Source organism: Rhipicephalus microplus, chromosome 6, assembly GCF_043290135.1.
Source record: "Rhipicephalus microplus isolate Deutch F79 chromosome 6, USDA_Rmic, whole genome shotgun sequence".
NCBI classification, from domain to species: Eukaryota; Metazoa; Arthropoda; class Arachnida; order Ixodida; family Ixodidae; genus Rhipicephalus; species Rhipicephalus microplus.
Genome location: NC_134705.1, coordinates 139,551,012 through 139,576,842, shown reverse-complemented (window position 1 = coordinate 139,576,842; position 25,831 = coordinate 139,551,012). Strand labels below are relative to the sequence as shown.

Genomic DNA, 25,831 nt, shown 5'->3' with positions numbered 1-25,831 from the left:
TGCGTGCACAATATTCAGATCCGTCCATAAGTTGACAACAATCTATTTTTCCATACAAAACAAACGTGAAAACATGAGAATAAACAATGTCGCAAGTGCGGTCGGTGTGGCAAGCACAAAGATTAGGCAATTATTCGTATAGCACCCATCACTGCCATGACGCCTCAACAATCGCAGCGCCAGAGGATGCTATGCTTGCGTAACTTGAATGCACTATACTACATTTGCGTAATTTGAACAGACCTTATATAAACTTCACCATTGTCCCCTGTTGTAATGCCAACATATTTTACGCGACATTTATTAGTAACAATATTCGAATGAATATGACAGTATTATTATAAACCTCACCCCTTGTTCCCCATTGTAATGCTATCATATTTGATCTTGCATTTACTTCCACGCCAATGCATTTTTAATCTAACAGATTTCAGCACAAAAAGGCCGTAATGTCAGGTCTAAGAATGGCATGATATAGAGATCTGAATTAAGCCAACACCAGAACCGCAAGGACGCACCTTCACCGATATGGTCCATGCCAGGCGCAGCGATTGAAGACAGCCAGCTGTCTTCCACAGCATCATCCGCCACAGCTAGAGGCTCCTCTGACAGCACACAAAGCTCATCTGCAGGCAGCCAAATGTGAAGGCGAGTGTTTAAGCAAAGTAAGGGGAATGTCGAAACGAACACGCGACATTCAAGCTTACCCTGCATCACGAAGGTTGCATGTTCGAATCGTTGAACTACGTCATCGTATCGTTTATTCAAACTACAGTAGACTCTCATTAAACTGAAATCTGTTAAACAGAACTACTGTTAAACTGAACTATTGCCTCTGCAATACTTGGTTTTAGGCTTGTATTCTGCAGCCATGTTCCCCTTTCAGTAAACAGAACTCGTGTTAAATGGAACATATTGCCAGCATTGATGAACGAGCCGCTGTGGCTCATACCCGTTTTGGGCTACGAAGAAGAAGAGAACATTTTCGTTGCTCTGGTTCGGGTGAACTCCTGGCTGTAGGTCTTGTTTTTGCTCGCGACATTACTGGTGGAGGTGCTTGGTACGTGTACTTCAACTGTGTCGGCCATCGTGGAGACAGCTACATCTCCCAGAGCAAGAAGCAGCCGCCGCCTGCGTGGGTTACCCCCTGAATTTGGTCCCTTGACATCGACACCCAGAAAGATGGCAACTTCGATGACAAGCCAGGCGGTCCAAACCAGCGATTCCCATGGTTTTCTTTTCGCCCATGTTTTTCATGCGCCACAGACACCAAAGCCGTTCCATGGAGATATCTTCGAGGATGTTGATGACTGGCTCGACCACTTTGATCGGGTTGCCAGTATCAACGAATGGGACAATGTTCGCAAGCTGCGCCGAGTTTACTTCTACTTGGAGGATTCTGCGAAGACGTGGTACGAGAACCACGAGGGCTCCTTTGCAACCTGGCAAGAGTTTAGCCGTCAGCTCCGTGACGCCTTTCGGAACACCGAGAGGAAGGAGAGGGCTGAACAAGCCATATCCTGCAGAAACCAGCGGCTGAACGAACGAGTATCCATGTTTGTCTCGGCTCTTCAAGCGCTCGGCTCTTCAAGGCATGCTTCGGCTCTTCAAGCGCACGGACCCTGCCATGCCCGAGGAAAAGAAGGTGCGGCAGTTGATGCACGGAGTAAAAGAACAGCTTTTCGCTGGGCTCGTGCGCAATCCACCAACGACAGTCGCCCAGTTCATCAGTGAGGCGACCACTATGGAACGTACGCTGCAGCAGCGGTCATCACAATACGAACGTGAGATCCCGGCCACCGCATGCTCTATCGGCTCTGACAGCGAGAGACAGGCCCTCGCAGACTTCATTCGAAGTATTGTTCGGGACGAGCTGCGACAGCTTCAGGTTTGGGGATCCCATCAACCTGTGTCTGCCCTCGCGCCTGTAATCAGACAAGAAGTCCGGCAGGCCGTCACACCCCTGACCCCAATCACACCACCGATTCCTGAGGCGCCAGTCCTGACATACGCAGCGGCATTGCGATCCCCTGCGCCACCGGCTACAGATCCTGCTATGCGGCCCAGGTACCAGGCTATGCAGTCATTCCACGCCGCTGCTTCGAGCCCGCCTCTCGGCTCAAGGTTCCCGAGCACACCCACCTATCTGCAGTCTACCTCAAGACAAAGTGGTAGCAAGGCAAGCATGTGGCGCACCTCGGATAACCATCCGCTCTGCTATCACTGCGGCAAAGCAGGTCACGTATACAGGAACTGTCAATACCGGCAACTAGGTCTGCGCGGCTTCCATCCTGATGCTCGATGCCTGCGCTACGATGAGCGCCCCCGCGAAATCGAAGCCTATCTCACGGGCCAGCGAACACCTTCGACTGTTCAACACCACTAGTCGAGATCACCGTCGCCTCGCCGGTCTACGTCACCCAGTTTGCCCTCATCGTCTTCCGCTCCTTTCAGGAGCCGGTCACCAAGTCCCCGCAGAAGAAACTAGGAACGGCGACTTCTGGGGGTGAAGTCTCGGCCCGGCGAACTGTAAAAGACCCTCATTCGACGCAACGACCAGACGAGGACCATTCCGGTTTTGCAGTGTTCTCTGACAGTAGAAAGATCGTTTCTGCCGAAATTGCCGTCTTCGTCGACAATCATGCTGTCAACGACCTCGTCAACACCGGCGCCGACTATTCCGTAATGAGCGCCGCACTGGCATCTGAACTGAGGAAGGTTACCACACCATGGCAAGGTGTATGGCAAGGTGTATGGCACCATGCCAAGGAGTTGCGCACGGCAGGGGGCCATCTGGTGATGCCTACCGGTATGTGCACGGCACGCATTCGTATACGTACGTCGACATTTGCGGGCTCTTTCCTCGTATTGCGCATGTGCTCTCGGCCAGTCATTCTAGAAATGGACTTCCTTCGTGAATACGGTGCCGTCATCGACCTCCGTGAATTACTTGTGTCGTTCGAGGATCCTTTTTGCGCTGCAACTGACAGTACACAATTCCGGAAAAGAGCGCTTCGTGTTACCGACGATTCTCTGACTCTCCCACCTGGAAGCAGCCTCTTTGTCGAAGTAGAATTGGGACAGGACATGTCTGACGCAGTAATTGCAGAGGCCAATTTGTCTCTCCTTATTTCACGACAGATCTGTGTTGCCCGAGGAATCATTCAGCCTAGCAATAGGCTTGTTCACCTGCTGGTCACGAACTTCAGCGACGAATATCGCCACCTAACGAGACACACTGCCATTGCATATTGTGAAGAACTTGCCGATGCCGATGGTTCGCCCACGTTAGCTTTATTTTCATCGAATGGCCACCCTGACGAGGCCTTCGCGAGCACTCTTGACGTAAACGAGAGACTACCTTCGTCTCAACGAGAAAGCCTTTTGCGTTTACTCGGCTCATTTCAAGACTGCTTTGCCACTACGTCAAAGGTCGAACAGACACCACTTGCTCAGCACCGTATCATCACGGAACCCACCGAGAGACCCATCTGACAACAAGCCTATAGGGTGTCGCAAAAAGAGCAAGACGCTATACGTGATCAAGTCAAGCAGATGCTTCAGGACGACGTCATCCAGCCATCAACCAGTCCCTGGGCTTCGCCAGTTGTGCTAGTAAAGAAGAAGGACGGTACGTTGCGTTTTTGAATTGATTACCGTAAACTGAACAAGGTCACCAAAAAGGATGTTTATCCTCTACCCCGGATAGATGACTCGTTGGACCGTATACGCAACACTAAATATTTTTCTTCCATGGATTTACGTAGCGTCTACTGGCAAATCGCAGTGGATGAGCGCGACCGCGAAAAGACGGCGTTTATTACTCCCGACGGCCTGTAAGAGTTTAAAGTGTTGCCTTTCGGTCTATGCGCAGCGCCAGCTACTTTCCAAAGAATGATGGATACAGTTCCCACAGGGCTCAAATGGCAATCATGTCTTGTTTACCTTGATGACGTCGTGGTCTTTGCAGACACGTTTGAACAACACGTCCAACGCCTTCATGCAGTACTTCAGGCAATCAGAACAGTGGGGCTTTTTCTCAAACCCGAGAAATGTCATTTTGAATATGAAGAACTGAAGTTCCTTGGTCACGTTGTGAGCCATGCCGGCATCCGCTCAGATCCGGAGAAAACCCGTGCTGTTGCCGCCTTTCCCGTGCCCACAAATAAGCGCGACCTACGCCGATTTCTGGGGCTCTGTGCGTATTACAGGCGCTTTGTCAAAAACTTTTAGAAGATTGCTGAACCCCTCAACAAGCTTACAAAAGACGGTGTCTCGTTTGTTCGGGGTCCCGATCAGTGTCATGCGTTCGACACCCTCCAAAACCTCCTCCAGGCTCCGCCTGTACTGGGTCATTTTGACGAAAGCGCTGACACGGAATTACACACTGATGCCAGCAACGTTGGACTAGGACCGGTATTAGTTCAGTGGCATAATGACGTAGAGCGCGTGATCGCTTATGCGAGCAGAACGTTATCCCCAGCGGAGAAAAACTATTCTGCAACCAAGAAGGAATGCCTCGCTGTTGTCTGGGCCATAACAAAGTTCTGCCCATACTTGTATGGCTGTCCATTCAGGGTAGTTAGCGACCACCATTCCCTTTGTTGGCTCGCAAATCTCAAAGATCCCTCAGGTCGTCTAGCACGATGGAGCCTTCGGCTACAAGATTTCGATGTCACCATCGTCCACAAAGCTGGGCGGAAACACACCGACGCCGACTGTCTCTCACGTTCACCGGTCGAAAACGCCAACACTGACCTTGAAGACGACGACACTTTTCTTTCTGCCGTATCAGCAACCCGCTTGGCTGAGCAACAGCGTAACGACTCGGAGCTCATTCCGCTCATCGACCACCTGGAAGGACGCAATTCCCACCCTCCTCGAAGCTTTGCACGCTCGCTATCCTCCTTTTGTTTCCGCGATGGAGTGCTTTACAAAAAGAACTTTCATTTTACACAAGCTATGTGTCTGCTTGTTGCGCCAACTACGCTTCATGGTGACATTTTACGTGCATGTCATGATGAGCCATCGTCCGGACACCTCGGCTATACGCGCACGCTGCAACGGATTCAACGCTCCTACTACTGGCCACGTCTCGCAAAGACTGTGAAGCATTACATTCGCACATGTCGCGACTGTCAGCGACGTAAGGTTCCACCTTTACGACCAGCGGGACTACTACAATCAATAGGCCCACCAAAGGCGCACTTTCATCAGATTGGCATGGACTTGCTGGGGTCATTCCCCTCGTCTTCGTCTGGAAACCGGTGGATTGTGATCGCTACCGACTGCTTAGCACGCTACTGTGAAACGAAGGCGCTTTCAAAAGCAACCACAGCAGATGTCGCCCAATTTTTCGTGAACAGCATCGTCTTACATCACGGTGTTCCAGCTGTCGTAATAACCGATCGTGGGACAGCTTTCACCGCAGAGATGCTGCAGGAAGTCTTGCGATTAAGTGGCACGGAACATCGTAAAACAACGGCTTACCACCCGCAAGCAAACGGGCTGACTGAACGACTCAATAAGACAATTGCAGACATGCTGTCAATGTATGTGGACATCAATCACAAGAAATGGGACGCCATACTTCCCTACGTAACTTTTGCGTATAATACTGTTGTTCAAGAAAGTACCGGTTTCACACCTTTTCACTTAGTCCACGGTCGCGAGGTCACGACGATGCTCGACGCCATGCTCCTGCCCGACAACTTGGGAATATACCGCACCGATGCCGCCAAATTCATGCAGTGTGGAGAAGAGGCCCGTCAAATTGCTCGTCACCGTATTCAACATCACCAAACCGCAGACGCACATCGCTACAATCTTCGTCACCGTGAAGTTATTTTCAAGCTCGGTGATGAAGTCCGGGTGTGGAGCCCTATCCGACAACGTGGCCGTTCAAAAAAGCTTCTTCGCCGCTAATTCGGCCCTTACAAGGTCGTACGACGTCTCAGCGACGTCACATACGAGGTTCTCCCAGAAGGCACCTCGAGACGTTCCCGTTTCACCCCGCGAACTGAAGTCGTTCACGTTTCACGGCTGAAACCATACTTTTCGCGCTGTGAATCGCCAGTGAGTGACTGACTTTATTCGTCTCTCCCTTACATTCTTTCCTATTTTTCTTATTTCTCATTTAACTCTTGGCTTCACAACCAACTATGTTATTCCGCCTTACGCCATTCATTTTGCTTGCATGGTAACTTTCATCTCATTTTGTTTTTTTTTTGTTTGCCTTCATGTACAGCATCGAGACGTTGCTTCTTAGGAGAGGGGGTAATGCTACCATTGATGAACGAGCCGCTGTGGCTCATACCCGTTTTGGGCTACGAAGAAGAAGAGAACATTTTCTTGCTCTGGTTCGGATGAACTCCTGGCTGCAGGTCTTGTTTTTGCTCGCGACAATATATTCTCGGTCCCTTCAGGTTCCATCTACTGAGTGTCTACTGTATGTCCGAAGGTTGCGGGTTTGAATCACGCACGAGTCACCACTAGCGGGAAAACTCGAGACGTTGGCTTCCCCACATGTTCTATCGATGCTTGTCTTGTGATGGAACAACCCAATGCCGTCCTTGCGGACATCATCTTATCTCAGGCTAGGCTTGAACGTTCGGAGCAGTTGAGGAGCAACTTTATCGTCCTCTCCTAGATGCTGACTGCTCGCTGCAGGGCCCCTTCTAGCGAGGTAGCCAGTGCACGAAGAAGCAATCCTTATTAGTACCTGGTGACTTCCGCTGCTGCGAAGCCTGTTTGAGCCTAGCACTAGAAGAAGAAGACGCTACAGGAACAACAGCGTCTGTGGTTGCCATTAATAAAACATGTGGGAAAGCAAATGCCTCACGCAATCCCACAAAACCCTACAATGCATAAGCCATTTTTAAGAAGTTTATTTTGCAGAAAACATAACCAGAGCACTCCATACATGCAACGAATGAAGCACAATTTTTTGGTGCGACCAATGGAATCACAAAACGTGAAATGGGCCGATTTATCAGTGTGCAAGCCAAAGTAGCACAGACAACACATGATCCAAAGTTGATGTAAATGAAAATGTGCACATTACTTGGCCACAAACTAGCATGTTTATCAAATACAAAGTTGTAATGTGACTCGAACTGTAGAATTTCTACGACTGCGATGATAGAAAGCAGGTGTACAGATCGAACCGAAAAGTGCCTATATTCATCTAAAATATGCCTGTAAGATCAAATGGCTCCGCTGAGCTGTTCGGAAGGCTCGGATAATTACTAAATAATAGCTACATAGTCCCCATAAGATCGTTAGCCTTGGCATACCATTGCTGACATTACCTTCACATGAATGAGCCATAGCTTTCAAGGTTTCACTAAATATAAGAACACAAGTATTGTATGCTGGAACCTCTGTACACAATGTTCATGTTGAGCACAGAATTTTCACCGCATGCACATCTCATGCGATGAATTCTTTAAATGAAAAACGCATACAGCTTCCCATTTGGAAAACCCACCTAGCGAATGATTGCATTTTTCTTGCAACGGCCTTATGTGGACACCACATATTTGCAAGATGCTACCGAGGTAAAAAGCACATCAGCACGCAAGAAGCTACGAGAAAAATGGTACAACATTTGCAAAGAAGCCCAAAATAAATGACAATTTTAATTTTTCTCACTGTAGGGAACATATTTATTCATAATAAAAAATTGTCACTGAAGTACCACAGACAGTTGAAAAAAAAATTCCAGTTTCTACAGTTAAAATATGTGCAACTACGAATAAAAACGCGTATTTACCTTTTAACATTGCCTTCAAGATTCTCTCCATTTGTTTGAACGCAAGTTTGCCAGTGCATGGTTAACATTATTTGTCGATTCCCTCAACGTATGTTTAACTTCAAGACTCAACTACATAAAGTGATCAAGCAAATTGCTACTGGTGATTGTGATGATCACCAAAATGACTACATATTTGCTGGGAAAATGCTCGTAAGCACGAAAAACGCAGCAGGTGGCCAAAAAACTGTACAAAAGACTCTGCAACAAAAAAAAAGAAGAAGCCCAAATCACCTTATTATAGATGAAACTGGCTCCCTTGATTAGGGCTTTTAACGAGCATTAGTGAACAATAGTACAGTGTATTTTAACTGTCTTGTTGTCAACTTATGCAAGCAACGTATGGCTGAAATGTTCGAGGCTACATCACATTGGTTCATCGAATCAGCTGGTGCCTCTACCTCACTGAATAATCAGCTTCACACAAAAAACCAGACTTAACCCCTCTCTCCCCCCCCCCCCCTCGATGACTCTACATTAGACACTGGGTGCATATAATGGTTTGCCGACTCCATGAGACAAACTTACGGCCGTAAAGTCATAAGGTCAAAGCAGGCCAAAAAGTGCCCCGAAAAAAAAAAAAAAAGCAACAGCATGCATTCAGCCACGGACGCCTTGCACAGCGAAACTGGACGTGCATGATTCTGAAGATTGATCAGGTAGCTTCTAGGTCGTCATTGCAGGCCTTAGCTATAAGTGATGCAGCTTATAGGTTGCTTTTAAGTTGTTGCTAGGCTCTAGCTAGGTCATTTTTTCGTCGATTTTCAGCTCAAAGAAGTTCGATTTAAACTGCAGACAGCGACAGACACGACACGGGCACGTCATCATCGACATAGATAAACTGTCACTTTGGAGCCTTCTCGCAGCTGCCGATGTTTTTCCCAGTACCTAGCATTACCTCCTCCTTGGCTCACCGCCCTTGCTTCACAGCCATTTGTTGTTTGGCTAAGTATTGCCTTATGTTAGTGGACCAGTGGTGAGTAGTTAGGATTTACACTATTTCTGTGGCACATACCTCTCTAAGATAGCTCTTTAGTTCATCGGACGAGGAACGATTTGCTGAACAGTTTCCCATTTGAAAAAAAAAAAAAAAAAGCCACAGGGACTACCTTAGCGGAAATTCGAAGGCCTGACACGTGGATGCTTTTGTTTAGAGACCCCATCAATGTGGTCTGGATGTCTAATTTATTTGAAAAAAGTTGCACAAGGCCTTGCTACAGAAGTCTGCCTACCTGAGCAATCGAGCTTGTTGTGCATCACTTCCATGGAAAGGTCGCCAGCCTTCTCTTCAGGACTCTGCGGTAAGCAGCACAGAGGCAGTCTTGAAAACAGCAAAGTGGATTTCCAAACCAACAAACTAACTTCTACTCCAACACCACACAATAAAGACATATCGATTCTTAACTCGTGAATCCGAACTGCACATTACAAAAAAATGTCATGAGACATAATAAATTTCACTGTAACAAAACACTACAATAGCAAAATTAATTGCCAATTTAGGATTCAAACACACTACTCTGGGCCAGCAGTCTAGCACCAAAACCACTACACCGCCGTAGTGGGAATGTTTACACACACGCACACACATCACACCGAATTAATTGATATGTCAGGTTTATATCTCAAAACCACCATATTATGAGACACACCGTAGTGGAGGGCTCCGAAAATTTCGACCCCCTGGGGTTCCTTAACATGAACCCAAATCTGAGCACACGGGTCTACAGCATTTTCGCCTCCGTCGAAAATGCAGTCGCTGCAGCCGGGATTCGACACCGTCACCAGCAGGTCAGCAGTCGAGTACCTTAGCCACTAGACCACCACGGCGGGGCCTCACACACAGTCATTTTGAATCCTCGTCCAATCCAATGATGAAAAGATATGGCGGTCTACGTTGATTTGGTTAATATGTGGCGTTTAACATCCCAAAAACCCCATACGATTATGAGAGACGCCGTAGTGGAGGGCTCATTCCAGCATGCATAATTTTCACCAAAGGAAGTCGTGGGTCTAGAAGCTGTAGCTAGTTCATTTAAGGGACTTCGCGAATAAAAGCGAGACCCATACTCTGCTGCCTGAATGATATCTGAATTTCATCAAGACCCTGGCGGTGAACTTCAGTATTGCCAAATATAATAATATCATCAAAGTAGCTGAAAACGGCACTTCACGGATTACGAAGATGGCCTTCCTGTCTGTGAAACCTTAAAACAATGTCACAGATCATGTAAGCGATTCATGGTTTTATGCACATCCTACATTTTCAGACATATGCACTCGGCGTGAAACAAAAGTACTTTCCAAGTAAAGAGACTTCTAAAGAAATACCCCAACCTTCATCGTTGTCATACAACATTCAGTTTTTTACGCATTTTATAACCTGAGCATGCAGAAGGGAATATTACAGGTTTTAGGGGTGAAGCGCCTTAGGTTGTGGGTCTGTCCTGGGGTTCTTTAACATGCACCCAAATCTGAGCACACGGGCCTGCAACATTTCCACCTTCATCGGAAATGAAGTCGCCGCAGCCGGGATTCGATACGGCGGCCTCCGGGTCAGCAGCCGAGTACCTCAGCCACTAGATCACCGCCGCAGGACGTGCCGGTCTGTGCTGCTGCCACATTTGGCGTACAGAGGCGCTTCTTCACTATGAAAGTTTGAGGAAGCCTCGACAAGTGGCCGTAGTTTTGTTATTTCATTCTGAACAGAGCTGTGTCTAGAATGCATGTGCCACGCATGCATGGAGGAGGAAATTTTCAATGCAATGCGCCAAACAGTGCCTGTGTCGCCAAAATTTAGGTGTCTGCGGAGTTGTCCGTAAACAAAATATCGTCAATTCCCTTTACCCGTGTAGTGGCCGATGTGTAAACCGTGAAGGGATAATAATGAAGAAAACCGAGGAGAAACAAAGCATGGAGGGAAGGGTGTTTGAGCTCGACTAACACAAAACCTGGGGAGGGGTAAAGCATGCACGATTTTGAGAGATTGCTTTGACGAGGCACTAGTGGCACAAAGCCTGAAACTGGGCATGCAGGGAAGGGATTTGCTGCTGCGCTAAAGTCATCGGCTATTTGTTGGGCTAACTGTTGCCTTCATTTTCGTCGGACCGGTCGCGAGTAGCGGAATTCAGCCAATTTTCGTGGCAAGCACCCTCTTTATGATGGACCGCGACTTGATACGCCACGACAACACTTGACGCCGACAAGCAGACACACGAAGGTGCTTGACAACCAGTAACATCAGCTGGAATTTTATGCCCCCAAAATTCAAGGACACTTTAGCTTCACCTTCAAGAGTAAGGAACAACAGTGTGGTTGGGCCTCACATCCATCTCCTCCTGAACTGTTAGCCCGTTTCAATACTTGGTGCATGCCTTAGTAGTGTTGTAAGGCACTGAACAACTGTGCGCGTAACATTGGCGGTTTCAAAGCATCACTGAATGCCTTTTGCAAGTACACTACGTAATGAATATTTCTTTTTCAATCAGCGAAGGAGCCCCCACATGTCCATAGAGTAACACGCCGCAGCTGTTCACCTTGTCTATGGTTCTGGTGCTGATGACGATTGAGTAAATATGTGAGTGCATTGCAATGAATGGGCCTTTAGAATACCCAGTTTTTGCTCAATTCATATCTTTCAATGCCTGCCACAATTCCAACTTCTCCCACACAATATATGATGTGTTAAGGAATCTCTTTCCCCTACACAACATACATAGTGCCTTTTTCCAAAGCAGTTTCAACAAATCTTGTGGCTTTGTGGTAGAACACCTGCTTGCCACCCTCGCTTGATCCTCAGTCAGATCCGGAAACATGTATTACTTATTTTATTTGCATCTTCTTTCATTTTTTGGTCACGCACAATATTTTTTGCTTGCCACGAACGTTGCTCACACTGACGCCCGAATTTTCGCGAAACATGCTCTTTAGCACTATCATGTTTAAACCACAGCAAGAATATGTGGGATGCCATAATGATGAACTCCGGAAATTTCGGCAAACATTAATTGATATGTGGGGTTTAATGTCCCGGAAACACCATATGATTAAGAGAGACGCTGTAGTGGAGGACTCCGGAAATTTCGACCACCTGGGGTTCTTTAACGTACGCCCAAATCTGAGCACACGGGCCTACAGCATTTCCGCCTCCATTGGAAATGCAGCCGCCACAGCCGGAATTGAGTCCCGCGACCTGCGGGTCAGCAGCCGAGTACCTTAGCCACTAGAACACCGCGCCGAGGCAAATTTCGACAAACAGGGCACCTAGTAAATGAAAGCGCTTGGGCTTCAAGCATTCTCGCCTCCATCTAAAATGCAGCCGCCACAGCCAGGATAGGATCCCGCATCCCGGAAGTTGGCAGTCTGGCACCACTACCACTAGACCACTCAGAAATGAAGCATGGCTAGTGCACCGGCAGAAAATGTCAACGAGGCCCAGAATGCCATCTCATTGCACTCAAACACAAAGGTTACGTATTTTGCAAGCTTTTTAACTCCAGTTAGTCACGGTTTATCAGTTTCACGGCTCAAAAGAATGCTACAAGTGCATCCTAACATTTTCCGTGCACTGCCTGTCGAATCAAAAGAGAACCGAGCAATACGAGTTAGGGTAGCTCGAATGCGGCACCATGCTAGTTGACGTTTCAGTGTGAGGGAGTACAGTTTGTCTACAGAAGAGACAGCAGTAAATTCTCCAGTCCCAAAAAGGAAATATTAGCTCTACTTATTTTAAACCTTTATTTTGCTCTTGACCACACAAAAAATTGCTGAATGTTTACTTAGGATTCACAATATCTAAAAAACTGAAAAACTTATTGCCTCACTTTATTTAAATGGAGTTACATTATTTATTTCAAGCAGCTGCTAACTGCAATTTCAAACACAAATTATGTGTAAAAATTAATCACAACTTGGTTAGAGGCTCTTCAGTAGTGCTGTCACCAAGACAGAGTAAAATAAACCATGAGAGCCTGAAGAAAGAGAATTACTAACTGTGATGACATAAAAGTTATGTCTGCTGGAAAATCGCATATTGAAACCGGTTATGCACCACAGGTGACCAAAATGACGTTGAGCATAAAGTAATAATCTCTGCGCGAAAAATTCACTTTGCAGATTGAAAAATATATATGTTTGCTCCACTATTAGATGTGCTCGCTCAAATCGATGACCCCAAATAGGGTCACACAGACTGAAGAAGTTAAAATTTAAGTACTCCAAAAACTGTAGTAGGCGACCATATAAACATCATTTCTGGCTTGCCCTACACAGGCACGGAAGCCTCCAGTGATATCGGTGGCAGTACTTTTGATGCTACATCCAGGACAGAAAAGCTACATATGCGTAAATAATAATGAACGGATTAAGGGAACACAAGCTGAGCGGTTGTCCTAAAATAAAAACTTAGACACCTATTCAAACATGAAATTTGACTAGTGGCGGTGGCTGTTCTTCAGCATCTCTGACGAGTGATGCAAAAAGTATCATTATCACATGATCACAACACCATGTGGCACAATTCTGGCGCGACATCATTAGACGTAACGCCAGACGATGCCGCCGAAGCGCAATAGCAATTCTTTTGGCGGCAGACAATACCAGACATTGCGCAACCTGAAGCGAAGAAAATACAGAAGGCGCTTCGCAGTGGCCCATGAGGCCACAGCTCGTGCTCCCTGCCCCCTTATACATCAACCCAGCAGAAAAAAGGAGATGGCTTTCAGCAAGTCATCTTAAGTGAATACACTAAGAATCTTGAGAGTCTTTTTTAATTGCGGTAACGATACACCTCACCTGAGGAATGTCCTCTGGAACTGGCACAACAGGTTCGGGATTTGGCACAGTCAGGCATGTTCGTGCTGTGGCACTGTGAACTTCCACAGGGCGCAGCTTGGTTCCATCTGCTGCAATAGATGAACGATAAAATTTTTCTCAAAGTTAGCCATGAAAAAAAAAAAGGGCAGTTTCAATAAATGAGGAGAAAGCTGCTGCAGAGATATTTCTTGTAGAGGTCAACAAACCCAGAATTTAGTAACGACTCCTTGGCATGGCCTTCAAGAATAGTAGCAACTGTGGTGGACCAAATATTTGGCTTGGGCAAATAGTGAATTTGTTCGCATAATTTTGAAGTTAATTTGAATAGTGTATATATCACATAGTATTGTATAGAAAGAGGGGCACATTTGCCATGACCAAACTAACCTGCACGATATTTCTTGAAAATTTAAACAAAGCCCGTGCAAATGCCATTTTTTTTGCATCAAAGGAAGTGGAAAGAACTTCGAATAGTAGTAGAATTTGACTTTCCATAGCGAATAGTAGCAGAATTTGACTTTCCATAGAATGCAAGTGATAGCCTGTAATATATGTTAAGTTTTGAAATTTGCTATACTTAGAGTCTATAAGCCGGTATAATGAGGTTTTAAACTGAAAATGAAAAAAAAATGAATAAATGTGAAGGAAATATTTTCATATAACCTTGAGGTGGGGCTTCGCGCCAGTATGCAGTTCTCCTGAATACGCATTTTCACGCACCACTTCACAGCAGTGAAGCTACATTTACAAAAAGTTACATGTGACATGAAGTTTCCCAAATTTAACTAGACGGGACTCTGGCACTAAGATCGATCGGAAACGATTGGAATGATGGGTAGTACAGAGATTTGCCTAGTCTTTATACTTGCGGGCGTCGAATCGGACTTGTGGCTTCGTTTATTACTGTGTTTCGGTTTTGTTTTGAAGGACAAAACGAACGCTTTTGAGCTTTGGGACCAGATTTGAAATCTTAATCCTAAAATAATAAGGTGTTGAAGCGCAACTGCTGAACATTTGCAGATTTTTTTTTCATAGAAAAACAGCTTCAAGCCACGCAAACCTAAACAAAGCCTGATGTACGAAGATTAGACAAATCCGTGTACTACCTATCATTCCCGTGCTCCCTGAAGAGCCGTGCATTACAGCTCGTATACACACTAGCGTCAGAGCTCCTAGTGTATATTTAAGAAACTATACAAAATGTGAACGAAGGTATACCTGGAAGGATGCTTTCACAGCTTAGCACCCCTCCTCTGCCATGAAACCACTTCTACAAAATGTTACACGCGGATTAATATGCACCTTTTGTTCGTCTTGAATAATTTTAAATTTTCAATAATTTAGATTCAAAGTGAATTCAAATACTGTATTATTCCTTCGAATATTCAAAGCATTGAATATGCATCCAAGCCTAGAAATATGCTGAGGGTAACAATCTTGGGTTTTACATAACACTTTTCGTAAATACAAGTAATGATGAGCAGTGGTTGAACAAAAAACGTTGGGGTCTTGTCCGCTGCCTTGTTGAAGACAAAATGTTCAGTTCAGCAATGTTCCTCGTTCTATCATTGTTTATCCCTTCAAGCACACACATTCGCACACATATCGCTTCAAGCACACATATCGCTTCAAGCACCCATAGAGTTTCCTTAAGTTAACAAGAGAGGACTCTGGTGCAGCGCTCATTCAGCGACCATGGGGAATGATAGGTAGTACACATATTTGTCTAGCCTTCCTGCTTGCAGGTTTCAAACACATTCGTGGCTTTGTTTACAGTTGTGTTTGGTTTCCTTTTTACTATTAGAATAAAGCACTTTGAACTTTGCGACCCGATTTCTCCTGCCACTGCCAAGATCGAAACACAGGGCGCGTTTGAATTTGCTTGTCATTCTTCGAGTGACCTTCCAATTTGTTAATTTTTTTGCTATCACATTCGATGCTTCGCCTTTGCGGCAAAGCTGTGACTTTTTTTGTTCTCCAATGATCAACCAACCCACTTGAATTATAGCATACTGTATTTTCACCCTTGTAACCCACATAAAATATACACTAAACTTGACGAAAGTAATCATTCACTGTTGGCAACTGCAACTCGTCCTCTGGGCTCGTTCTGCGGTTTGTTGAACTCTTGGCAGGTTATGCTGTTAGCTATAAAAGAAATGATAATAAAGGTCTCCTTAAGCATTTTGCAGAGTCATTATCTTTGATCTGAGATGATTTCTACAGATACTGTTTACATGCATCAGGCATTCAAAACTTGACATGTTTTGAATACCCAATGACAAGCTTTGAATACCCTAAATGGCTTATTTGTGCATTTCAAAGTTTTTAGTGCATAACATGCGAAGTTGTGGCCATAAGTGCAAGCAATACTCTGTGGCTCAGTGATCACAGATATGTGTCGCTCCACTCATTCTTTAAACAATCATATGTGTGACGCTTTGCACATAAGATTGACAAATTTTTGCTCCAGAAGAGTATAGAACCCAATGTAAAGAAATAGTGGAGAAACATCAAATATCCTCCATGGTTCTTCTTTTTATTATGAAACATGCTATTTTTCGGTCACAAAAGCATGAAGTGAAAAAAGCCTCCAGCTTCAACAGCAACATTATTGCAGCCACAGTTTTAAGGTACTACTTATTCGGTCTACACCAATTTAACGTTTGTTTTCTCCTATTTTCTCAAACTTTCCATATCTGCTCAAAGAATTGAGCTCACCACTGGAGCAAACTGTAGGCGATGGCCCTTGGTCCACGCTGCTCGTCTTTTCACCGAGGGCCTGCAGAGCAAGGTTGTCAAACACAGAATCGTCAGCCAACAGGAGTTCCAAATCACGCTGCCCTACTTAGAGAAATAACTTTATGGTTGTAAATGCTTTGACGCACTGGAGTTTCCTAGGTCAATGAAGCCTGTATACTCATTGATGATTAATTGATATGTGGGGTTTAATGTGCGGCCCCAAAACCACCATGTGATTATAAGAGAGGCCGTAGTGGAGGGCTCTGGAAATTTCGGTCACCTGGCGTTCTTTAACATGCACCCAAATCTGAACACACGGGCCTACAGCATTCCCACCTCCATCGAAAATGCAGCCGCAACAGCCGGGATTTGATCCCACCACCTGCGGGTCAGCAGCCAAGTACCTTAGCCACTAGATTACCGTGACGGGACAAGCCTGTATACTCAAAATTTAAATTCTGTTGAGTTGCATCTAATAGCACAACTGACAGTTACACATTTCTTGAGAGCTTCACAATACTCACAATCCCAATGCTTCTCAGACTTGCCAGTGGCTGCCTTGAGCTGTGATCATGTCAACATGGGGGCGGTAGTTGAAGCCCTCAATCAAATTCCCGATTGCACTAGTTCAACATACTCAAAATGTGTACTGCACACTGTACATCCCCCTGGCAGGTGCTCTGTCTGCAAGAGCTCCTGCATGCGAGAAAAGCTGGGTGGATCTGAAGGACACCGCGGCGTGAAACAGAAGAGCTACTGAATCTAATCCGTGTCCCGAACATTTGGTAGCATATTCAGACTAGTTGACCAGGGAGAAGATGAGAATAGTGCTGGTTCTGCATTGTAAAACGATCGCAAAAAGCAACAATTGCAAAAGTGTCGCCTTTGGAGCGATTCACTATGGAGCAAAACTGAAAAAGTAAGGGCGCCATATGGTATATTTCTGTCAATTTGAATGTGTTCCACAGTGCTTTGACATGTCTAGAATAAACAAACACCCCTTACAACCATCGCTTGGTGGTGAAGTCTAGCATTTCAGTGACACAGACTATAGCTTCTAGAAGGCAATCCTTGGTTAATGTGCACAACAGCGAGCACTACCTTGGCGTGCATTTAAAAAATCGTTTTGCAAGATTGTGATTTTTGTTATTTGAACATGCCAGCAGCATGAACCGGCCATTCCTCGCACGGTGCACTAGCAACATGCTGAGACTACATCATAGCTGAACTCTCCAAGTACGCCATGCTGAAGTCATTTCAAAAATACATTTCACAGAAGGCTGCATCCTTTGAATATTATACTGTGCTTTAAACAACTACAGAAGAAACATTGAAAGCACTTTCAACTCATATTTCAAGTAGCCCAAACCGAACCTGGCCACAGTGTGGAAGCCAGTACCTATATGCACGAAAACGCCTCGCTAGCAGTTGCTAAGCGCTTGTACAGCACAGGCAAGTAGTTTACTTAGTTATTGGAGACATCAGATTCGACGCAAAAAGTGACTCTCGCCTTCCAAGGTAGTTTCAGAATACAAGCCCTTTATGTTTAGAGTTATCTGACAGCAGAGTTAAAACATGCTTGCTTGAAATACGAGCGTGTAACTTAACCAACTCGCCCAATCAGCCATTTCGATGAGTAGTAAAACATCCTGTATTTAACGTAGAGCAAAGCCGAGCGAAAGAGTACAGGAATGGTTGCCCATGACAACATCCAGCGCTCGACTACATCCCCTTCAGGTGTGAATTATGGCGAAATGGCTCAATCTGCACAATTTGCACTACATCCCACAGCACTTGATACTCTACAGAAAGAAAGAGAAAATAGTACCTTGATGATTTGTAGTTATCATTCCTAATTAGGGTATAATTAGAGATGTATCTAGTCTCAAGTCCGTCGCATTCTATTTTTGTGCAGCAATAATCAAATCTGGGCCCAAAATAGGATGATGATTTATTGCCAGTTAGTGTATTAATTTCGAGCAAGCACAAGCCAGAAATGTAGCACTGATCCTGGAATGTGGCACCGTGAACATTGTGGTGACTTCAGCAAAAGTGATCCTGTGCAGCAATATGCAGCTGAATGGAGCAAAGTGAGTAAAAGTTGTCCACTCAAGAATCGTGCATAAATGCGCATGATGCATTTGAAGGCCAAATGGTGTGTTCAACAGTGCACATAGCCCAGGCTGCGACGAGGCTGCACATGTATGCTGTGTTTACTTCTGGGTTAACACCCAAAACACTTGCACGAGCCGTTCATCCTGTCACTGTGTTCGTCACTTTGTGTGTGTTCTAATCAGTCACTAAATTATGTATTTAATTACCAACTAGGCCAGCAAACAGTCTTGCTATAAAAACAGTATAAGGTTGCCACTGAGGAGCATATGGTGATGACTTTGAGCACAACGACGGCACTGGGGCGGCATGCCACGAAGCTTAGACAACCGGTAGCTACCTTGAAAAGCATGAAAAAAATGTGGTTCACAAGTTTATCTTTAAGTACTGTAGAGTCATGTACTTCAGATTTGATCACTACTGACCAGGTTTAAAAAAAAAGAACTGAAATATATTAATCGTAAACAGTAGTGAATTGATTGGAAAATAGCATTTTAGTAGCATAACTAAGATCATTGCAGGTTAAAAGCAAGGAATAGGTCGAGCTTCTTCGTGTGAGGAGCTTCTTTGTGCGAGGAGTGCTTTCTTATTCAAATCATTTGCTTATTTGTTGCCCACTTAAATTATCCTAACAAGCATTTCACTCCATGCAATTTCAGCATCATTAATTATCTGTTTGCTTCCCAGCAATGCGACTCCAACGATTAAGCCAAGTGTGCAGCAGGTTCCCACACTGCTTAAAAGCAGTCCGAATGTTTCATGTGCCGATAAGTTGGCAGCAACAAACAATTAGTGCTATGTTTAACAGCAGCCCACTTTGTTGTACTGCATGATGGCAAGGCACTGGGAGACAACTAAATGAAAACAAAGTACAGCTTGTTCTGATCATTGTACTAAAGAAGTGAAGCATTGAACGCAGTACCATATGCGTTCGTGTCAATTTTTATAGTCAATCCTTTGCTGCACTACTGCTTTTGAAACACACTCTCAGTTTTTTTTTTTTTTTAATACAGATTAACCTGTACATTGAGCAGCAGGGAGGCTTTATATGTAGCTCCAAAAATGACTGATTGATTTGCGGGTTCTAACATCCCAAAACCACCATATGATTATGAGACACGCCGTAATAGAAGTCTACGGAAATTTCGACCATCCGGGGTTCTTGAACACACACGGAATTCGGAGCACATGGGCCTACAGCAATTCATAGCTCTAAAATAACTAAATTAACTATATCAGGTGAGTAATCAGGAAGACCTAAAACAGGCCTACTTTTAAGGTTTATTAATGTTCACATTAGAGAACATCTAAAGTGCTACACACTCACAAAGCTCGGCAAACTCGCTCATGAGTAGGCTCACTTCAATCGGGCCCCGAGTCTGAGTGAATGAGCTCGAGTATGTAATATTTTGCCGAGTCCAAGAGAGTTCAGTTGAAGAAAATTTTTGCGAGTCCAAGTCAGTCTGGTTGTACAAGTCTTTGGAGAGTCTCCGCCCGAGTAAGTCCCGAGTGCGTAATATAGTATTTCTTTAGCGAATCAAAGCAAGCTCCCCTATTTTTTGCCCACCTACAGTCCTATCTACTCATCCTCGAGATTACCATCAGCATTACATCAGCTTACTTTTACACTCGTGCCTATTCGCACGTACCTCAGCTAACTAGAGTACAAGCGCTACCTCAGCATTCACTGATAGGAAGGGTCAGTTAGGAGAAGAAGTGCCACGAGCTCTCCCTGCACACTTTTGCATGAGAAATTCTTGATAATGATAGCTTGTGCAAGTTGCAATTTTCAGTTGAAAAAAATGTCCGCACTGGATAGTGACCTCTGATAACTGATATTTGACGGTAAAAGATGAAAAGGCATATTGTATAGCAGATGATAATGGGAGATATTGGCATTAAACAGCAATTACACCATGACAAAAACAGCTAATTCTTAGCCAATGGACTTGCGAGTCGACTCACTCATGCGCACTCCAACTGTGATGAAGCCACGAGTCCAATTGATTTATCCGTGAGGTTTAACGTCCTAAACCCACCATATGATTATGAGAAAGCCGTAGTGAAGGGCTCTGGAAATTTCGACCACCTAGGGTTCTTTAGTGTGCACCCAAATGTGAGCACACGGGCCTACAGCATTTCCGCCTCTATCGAAAATTCAGCCGCCGCAGCCGGAATTCGATCCCGCAACCTGTGGGTCAGCAGCCGAGTACCTTAGCCACTAGACCACCACTGCGGGGCGAGCCACCAGCCTAAGTGCAAGCGAATCTGTCTGAATAATACGTTCGCGAGTGCGATTGATTGATTGATTTGTAGGGTTTAACGCCCCAAAACCACCATATGATTATGAGAGACGCGGTAGTGGAGGACTCCAGAAATTTTGACCACCTAGCGTTCTTTAACGTGCACCCAAATTTGAGTACACGGGCCTACAACATTTCCCCCTCTATCGGAAATGCAGCCGCCACAGCCGGGATTTGATCCCGCGACCTGCGGGTCAGCAGCCGAGTACCTTAGCCACTAGACCACCGTGGCGGGGCTACGTTCGTGAGTGCGAGTCCGAGCAAGTCAAGCATAGAAAAAGTTCACAGAGTCTTAGTGAGCCCTAGGTGCAAACTACGCTTCTTGAGCGAGTCTCAGTGAGCTCCAATTTTTCCACCGACTTATGTCAATGCCAAGCCGTGAACACATGCGCTGTGAGGCAAAATGGAAAACAAACAGAAAAGGCGGGGCTCATTATTTGAAAGTGGTGTATGTGCACATCATCAGAAGAGAGTACTTGGATACTATCACTGACATAAGAGGAAAGAGCATCCATTTAACAGTGAAGCATGCCTTGTGGGGGGTCGGATAACAGTGCAGTTTGCTTGCCTCTGCCTTGTCGCAAAACAGTTCCTTTTTCAGAAATGACAGTAGACAACCTCCCCAAGTCAAATACAACTTGATAAGTCTGTGGCATTTCTTCCTCTATGGTTGAACCAATGGACGCACACTCCTGGCTGATGTGAGCTGAACGCTGAACGCCACTTCCCCCTACCCCCTTCGCAGAACATGGCTATGTACATTAGCGGGCCTGTGTGTTCAAATTGTGGGGGCTGCTACACCTTTTTCAGGTGAGCATGGCTTCTTTGGACTTCGAGTTGCAGTGCAGTCATACACTGCAACTCGAATTGCAGTGCATGACTTCGAGTTGCAGTCATGCCTGCACAGATTCTGCAGTCTACAGCGTGACACAGATTAAAAAAATTACTCACCTCTCCAGAGAAACTGTGGTTGACCCTGTCGGAGAGTGCATGACGCCTTCCTTGGATCAGCGCAGACTTTGCCGCGATAGGGTGCACCATGTCGAACTCTGCAATGACAACAGATCAAGGTGTATTATGCCGGTATCATGCGACCGCTTTTGAACACAATTGTGCCCAATCTCAATCAAATTTCATGCTTTGATTGGGTCTCTGACACAAGCCGCAGGTCAGAGCCAGTCACTTGGGAAATCTGTCCTGAACAGCCTCGACCAGGATCGGCAGTGCACCGAGTGTCCCCGATATTACAATCGCCGACATTTGCCACGTAGTCGTACAGGGACGCATGCTTTCCATAACCCCTTTCACACTTATCAGGCATTGTGTTAGCTACACACGACAGCGCAAAGAGACTTGGTCCCCCTTCTGTGGTGCCACACAAGCCAGTACCACTCAACACACTGCATATGTGGTGCTTGTGCAGTGTTCAAAGCAAGCAAACTGAAGTCCACAATCTGAATGTATTGCGACGAAGCTGCCTTTCATATACAGCGCCTTGCAGTCTGTAACTCCACAACTTGGCTATAAACGGTCAATTCGCATGTCTATGCTTATTTGTACCTTTTGTAGGCGAGACAACATTGCTTTGGATTTGGAGAACAAGATAAGTTATGTGGCCTCTGGCCACATAACTTGATCATTCCGCTGTTTCTGCGGCGGATAGGTTCATATCTGTGATTCCCTCCACATAATGGATGTTCCATTTTAATACGTACCGATAGCATGTATATTCGATGTGAAATTCATATCACATGCCAGTACTTCTCGAACTTAAGAAAATAATTTCTTAGAGCTATGAATCTCGAGAACCACACAGAAAGTTAACTCAAGATGTACCATACAATCCAGTGTTAAAGGGTACACTACAATAACCACTTCATATTTCAAGCCCTCTAGCAGCAAGTGGATAAAGAAACGGTGCTTGAGCATGGCACTAGCCTGTCAAGAAGAGTCTGAATTGTCAATCACTGTTAGTCTTAGGCAAATCTAAGCCATTGTGGTTTTGCAACAGAGCAAAATTCAAACATGCCATGCACGCAGGTGTTCCCTTTAATGGCAGACCCATATGCAGTGGCGTAACTAGATAGGACGGCGCCCAGGGCAAATATATTTCCGCGCCCCTCATTATGCCCGTGATAATGTTTGTTATTATTATTATTATTATTAATAATAATAATAATATTATTATTATTATTATTATTAATAATAATAATATTATTATTAATAATAATTATTACTACAGCTCCTATTAATAATAATATTATTATTATTAATAATAATAATATTATTATTAATAATAATTATTACTACAGCCCCCCCCCCCATTAAAAGCGCTAATGTAGGCTTCCGCGATTGCCTACTGGCGCGCGGCGGGCCATTTCGGAGGCCAAGGGCCACCAGTTCTGATTTCGATGAGCTACGCCCGCGTTTTTGTATAGTATTTTTCTTTTTTTATTCAAACTTCCGGAAGTCCCTTACCCGTCATTGTTCTCTTCCAGTCCACACTGCAAAAATCTTGACGGCACGGGCGCTTCCCAGGCCCAAGTTTCTCGTACCTAAGCTTTCGCGCTATTTGTGCATCCCAAGGAATGCAGGGTGAGTACAAAACAAAGCAACCAGCTAGACACCGCGCCCTCGGGTCTGGTATGGGGGTTAAACTGGTCGGAGTGTTCTGCCGTTTCGCTCCGTTCGCTGTTCCATTGATGGAGGTCATCCTTGTGCGGCCGCATTCTTTCAGGGAAGTTCTTGGTTTCTCCAACGTACGAAGCGGGGCAGTCGGCACATGCTGTCGGGTACACTACGCTCTGCGCTTTTTTCGCAGGTGCGTGTTCTTTGGGCCAAAGGATGAACCTGCCCATGGCGGTGGATGGCATGTGGGAAACGTTGACCCCCGCCCTTCTATTGCTTTGCTGGCGCCCGCGATGCAGGGAATCAACAAACGTCGCCGTCGTGTCACGCTTTCTCCGTCTTTCCTCCAGAGAACTCTGCGAATAAACGCCTTTGTTTAGCCTTTGGTGCCGAGGTCACGGATTATATTCGCCCTTCCTTCCGCCGCTGCGTGGACGATTAGTCGTTGGACGATCGGCTATTTCGTTGGAGTTTTCTGTTCTTACTCAAAAAAGGTGCATTCGAACTTTTTTATTTTATTTTGTTTACGTACGTGGTTGGTTTCAGGGAAGCTTTCAGTAAGTGGTTTGGGAGGCTGGTGGGGTTCGCTGAAACTCATCTAACCCAGTGCTGCGGAGCACAAAACAAAGCTTAGCCGAGGGTCATGGGAAGGCACGGAGGTAGCGCAGCAAAATGAAAATAGAGGATCCTTTTCCCGATGCAAAAGCCATTGCGGCAACCCTTTCCTTCACCACCATCCCCACTTCCAGTCGTACATTACAACCTCGCCCCTCCCCCCTTCCAGGCGGTTTTACGGAAAAAAACATTGACAACCTTTCCAGGGGGCGCCAACCCGAGGACTCGGCTTGGCGCCCCCTCCCTAGTGGCGCCCGGGGCACTTGTACCCCCTTGCCCCCCCCTAGTTACGCCACTGCCCATATGTACGTCGGCATCTGCCGCACGGCATGCGATACCACACTTTCGAAATTCTGAAGCCTTATAAAATAGTAGACAAGCTTTGTGCCACTCCAAAAACAAAACAGTGGCAGTTCACAGCCATGGGGGTGGCCAGAACTCCAGGTAGTATTAGTTCAATATTAGCTGTGTTAGTGCACTGCTAAAAGATAAAACGACGAACCATGTTTATAACTTTTGAACCAACATGAAAATGGGATGCAAATTCTCAGCTGCGAATATGCTTTCTAGCCTGGTTTTAGGTGAACACTGTCTTTGAGGCTGACAATTTCACTTTAATAGCTGGAAATGATAGCGAGCACAGAGCTGAAAATCCATACTGGAAAGCCAGCTGGAAATGTTTCCAGTTTCAGCAGGGAAATAATTTTCACAGCAGGAAATTTGGCTATTTGAGCGAGGACGTGGAATTGTAGACAAAATAAATTCCCTCTGCACAAAGATTGCTTGATATACAAGCAATGACACATGAAGTGTTGACTGCATGCAGTGCATTTGAAAAGGATGCAAGAGAACTTAAAGGCGGCTGACTAGGCCGCAGCTCCATTGAGACACGTGCGAAGCGAAAAATTTAAGCGTTCGTAGCCCATATGTCTGTCCTGGCCATGAGCCAGAACACTTTCCAAACCACACACCAGAAGCCACCAGCGCTCGTCTTTTTCTCCTGCTGGCTGGCTGCCACGAGTGCTACACTACAGTGACTTCGAAAATTGATCATGTGATAAACAGGACACATTTCGCAGCTGTGAAACAGCCTCATCAGGCGCTGAACGCTAAGTAGAACCATTCCCAATGCAACTTGAGCTAGCATAGCTGTTCCTAAAAACAAGTAATTGCAATGTGCTCTGATACAAGCTTCTACGCACTAAACCTCTGCCGTCATAGCATACCTTGAGGTGATAAACGTTATAACGCATTTCATTATATGACAGCACCTTCGTGAAGCTGGCGTGTGGTGTGAAGCTAGTAGGCAGTTTTAGGCCTGTTTTCACACATCCATCTTATCGTAATGTGACGTGCTCCTGGGGTTCGTGTGCACTATAAGTGCGTTATAACGGCACGAAAATGTTAACAACGTAAAAAACAATTATGATTTCCATGTGAATACTGACCTACATTTTTCATCAAACGCACCAAGTTCACAAGGAAAGCGCGGGGTACGAATAAGGTTGGTCTGTGAATACGGGCCTTAGAATAAGGCACGCAAAGATGGGAGTTAGCTGCGTGCCCGCTTTTCCGTCACTTAGCGGGAGTGAATACAGAACTCCTCTACATCAGTGGAACGCGAGGCTGAGAACGCTGTTGTCTGCAGCTACTACCTCACGTTAGCTACAAGCTTCCGTTCATGCTTGAATTGCGGCACAACTATCTAGCACGCCGTATGACCATGTTCGATAAGGCGTCGTGCTTTGCGCATGTCTATAGAAAACGGCGGCAGGAGTGGCCGGCTGGGAGCTTTAAACAAGCG

The 25,831-nt window shown here is 45.5% G+C and overlaps 1 protein-coding gene across 2 annotated transcripts in view; it reads right to left on the bottom strand.

Annotated features, from left to right (window-relative positions):
- LOC142765561 (uncharacterized) overlaps positions 1 to 25,831 on the bottom strand; it is a 44,952-nt gene that overhangs the window by 18,643 nt on the left and 478 nt on the right. Inside the window, exons 2-6 of one of the 2 annotated variants that reach the window (XM_075866732.1) lie at positions 21,736 to 21,833; positions 16,349 to 16,409; positions 13,607 to 13,713; positions 9,046 to 9,109; positions 519 to 626 (exon numbers count right to left, since the gene is read on the bottom strand). In XM_075866732.1, coding sequence (XP_075722847.1) covers positions 519 to 626; positions 9,046 to 9,109; positions 13,607 to 13,713; positions 16,349 to 16,409; positions 21,736 to 21,833 — 438 coding nt within the window. Of the gene's footprint in view, positions 1 to 518; positions 627 to 9,045; positions 9,110 to 13,606; positions 13,717 to 16,348; positions 16,410 to 21,735; positions 21,834 to 25,831 lie in introns of both variants that reach the window. The other variant, XM_075866731.1, reaches the window with a different exon arrangement.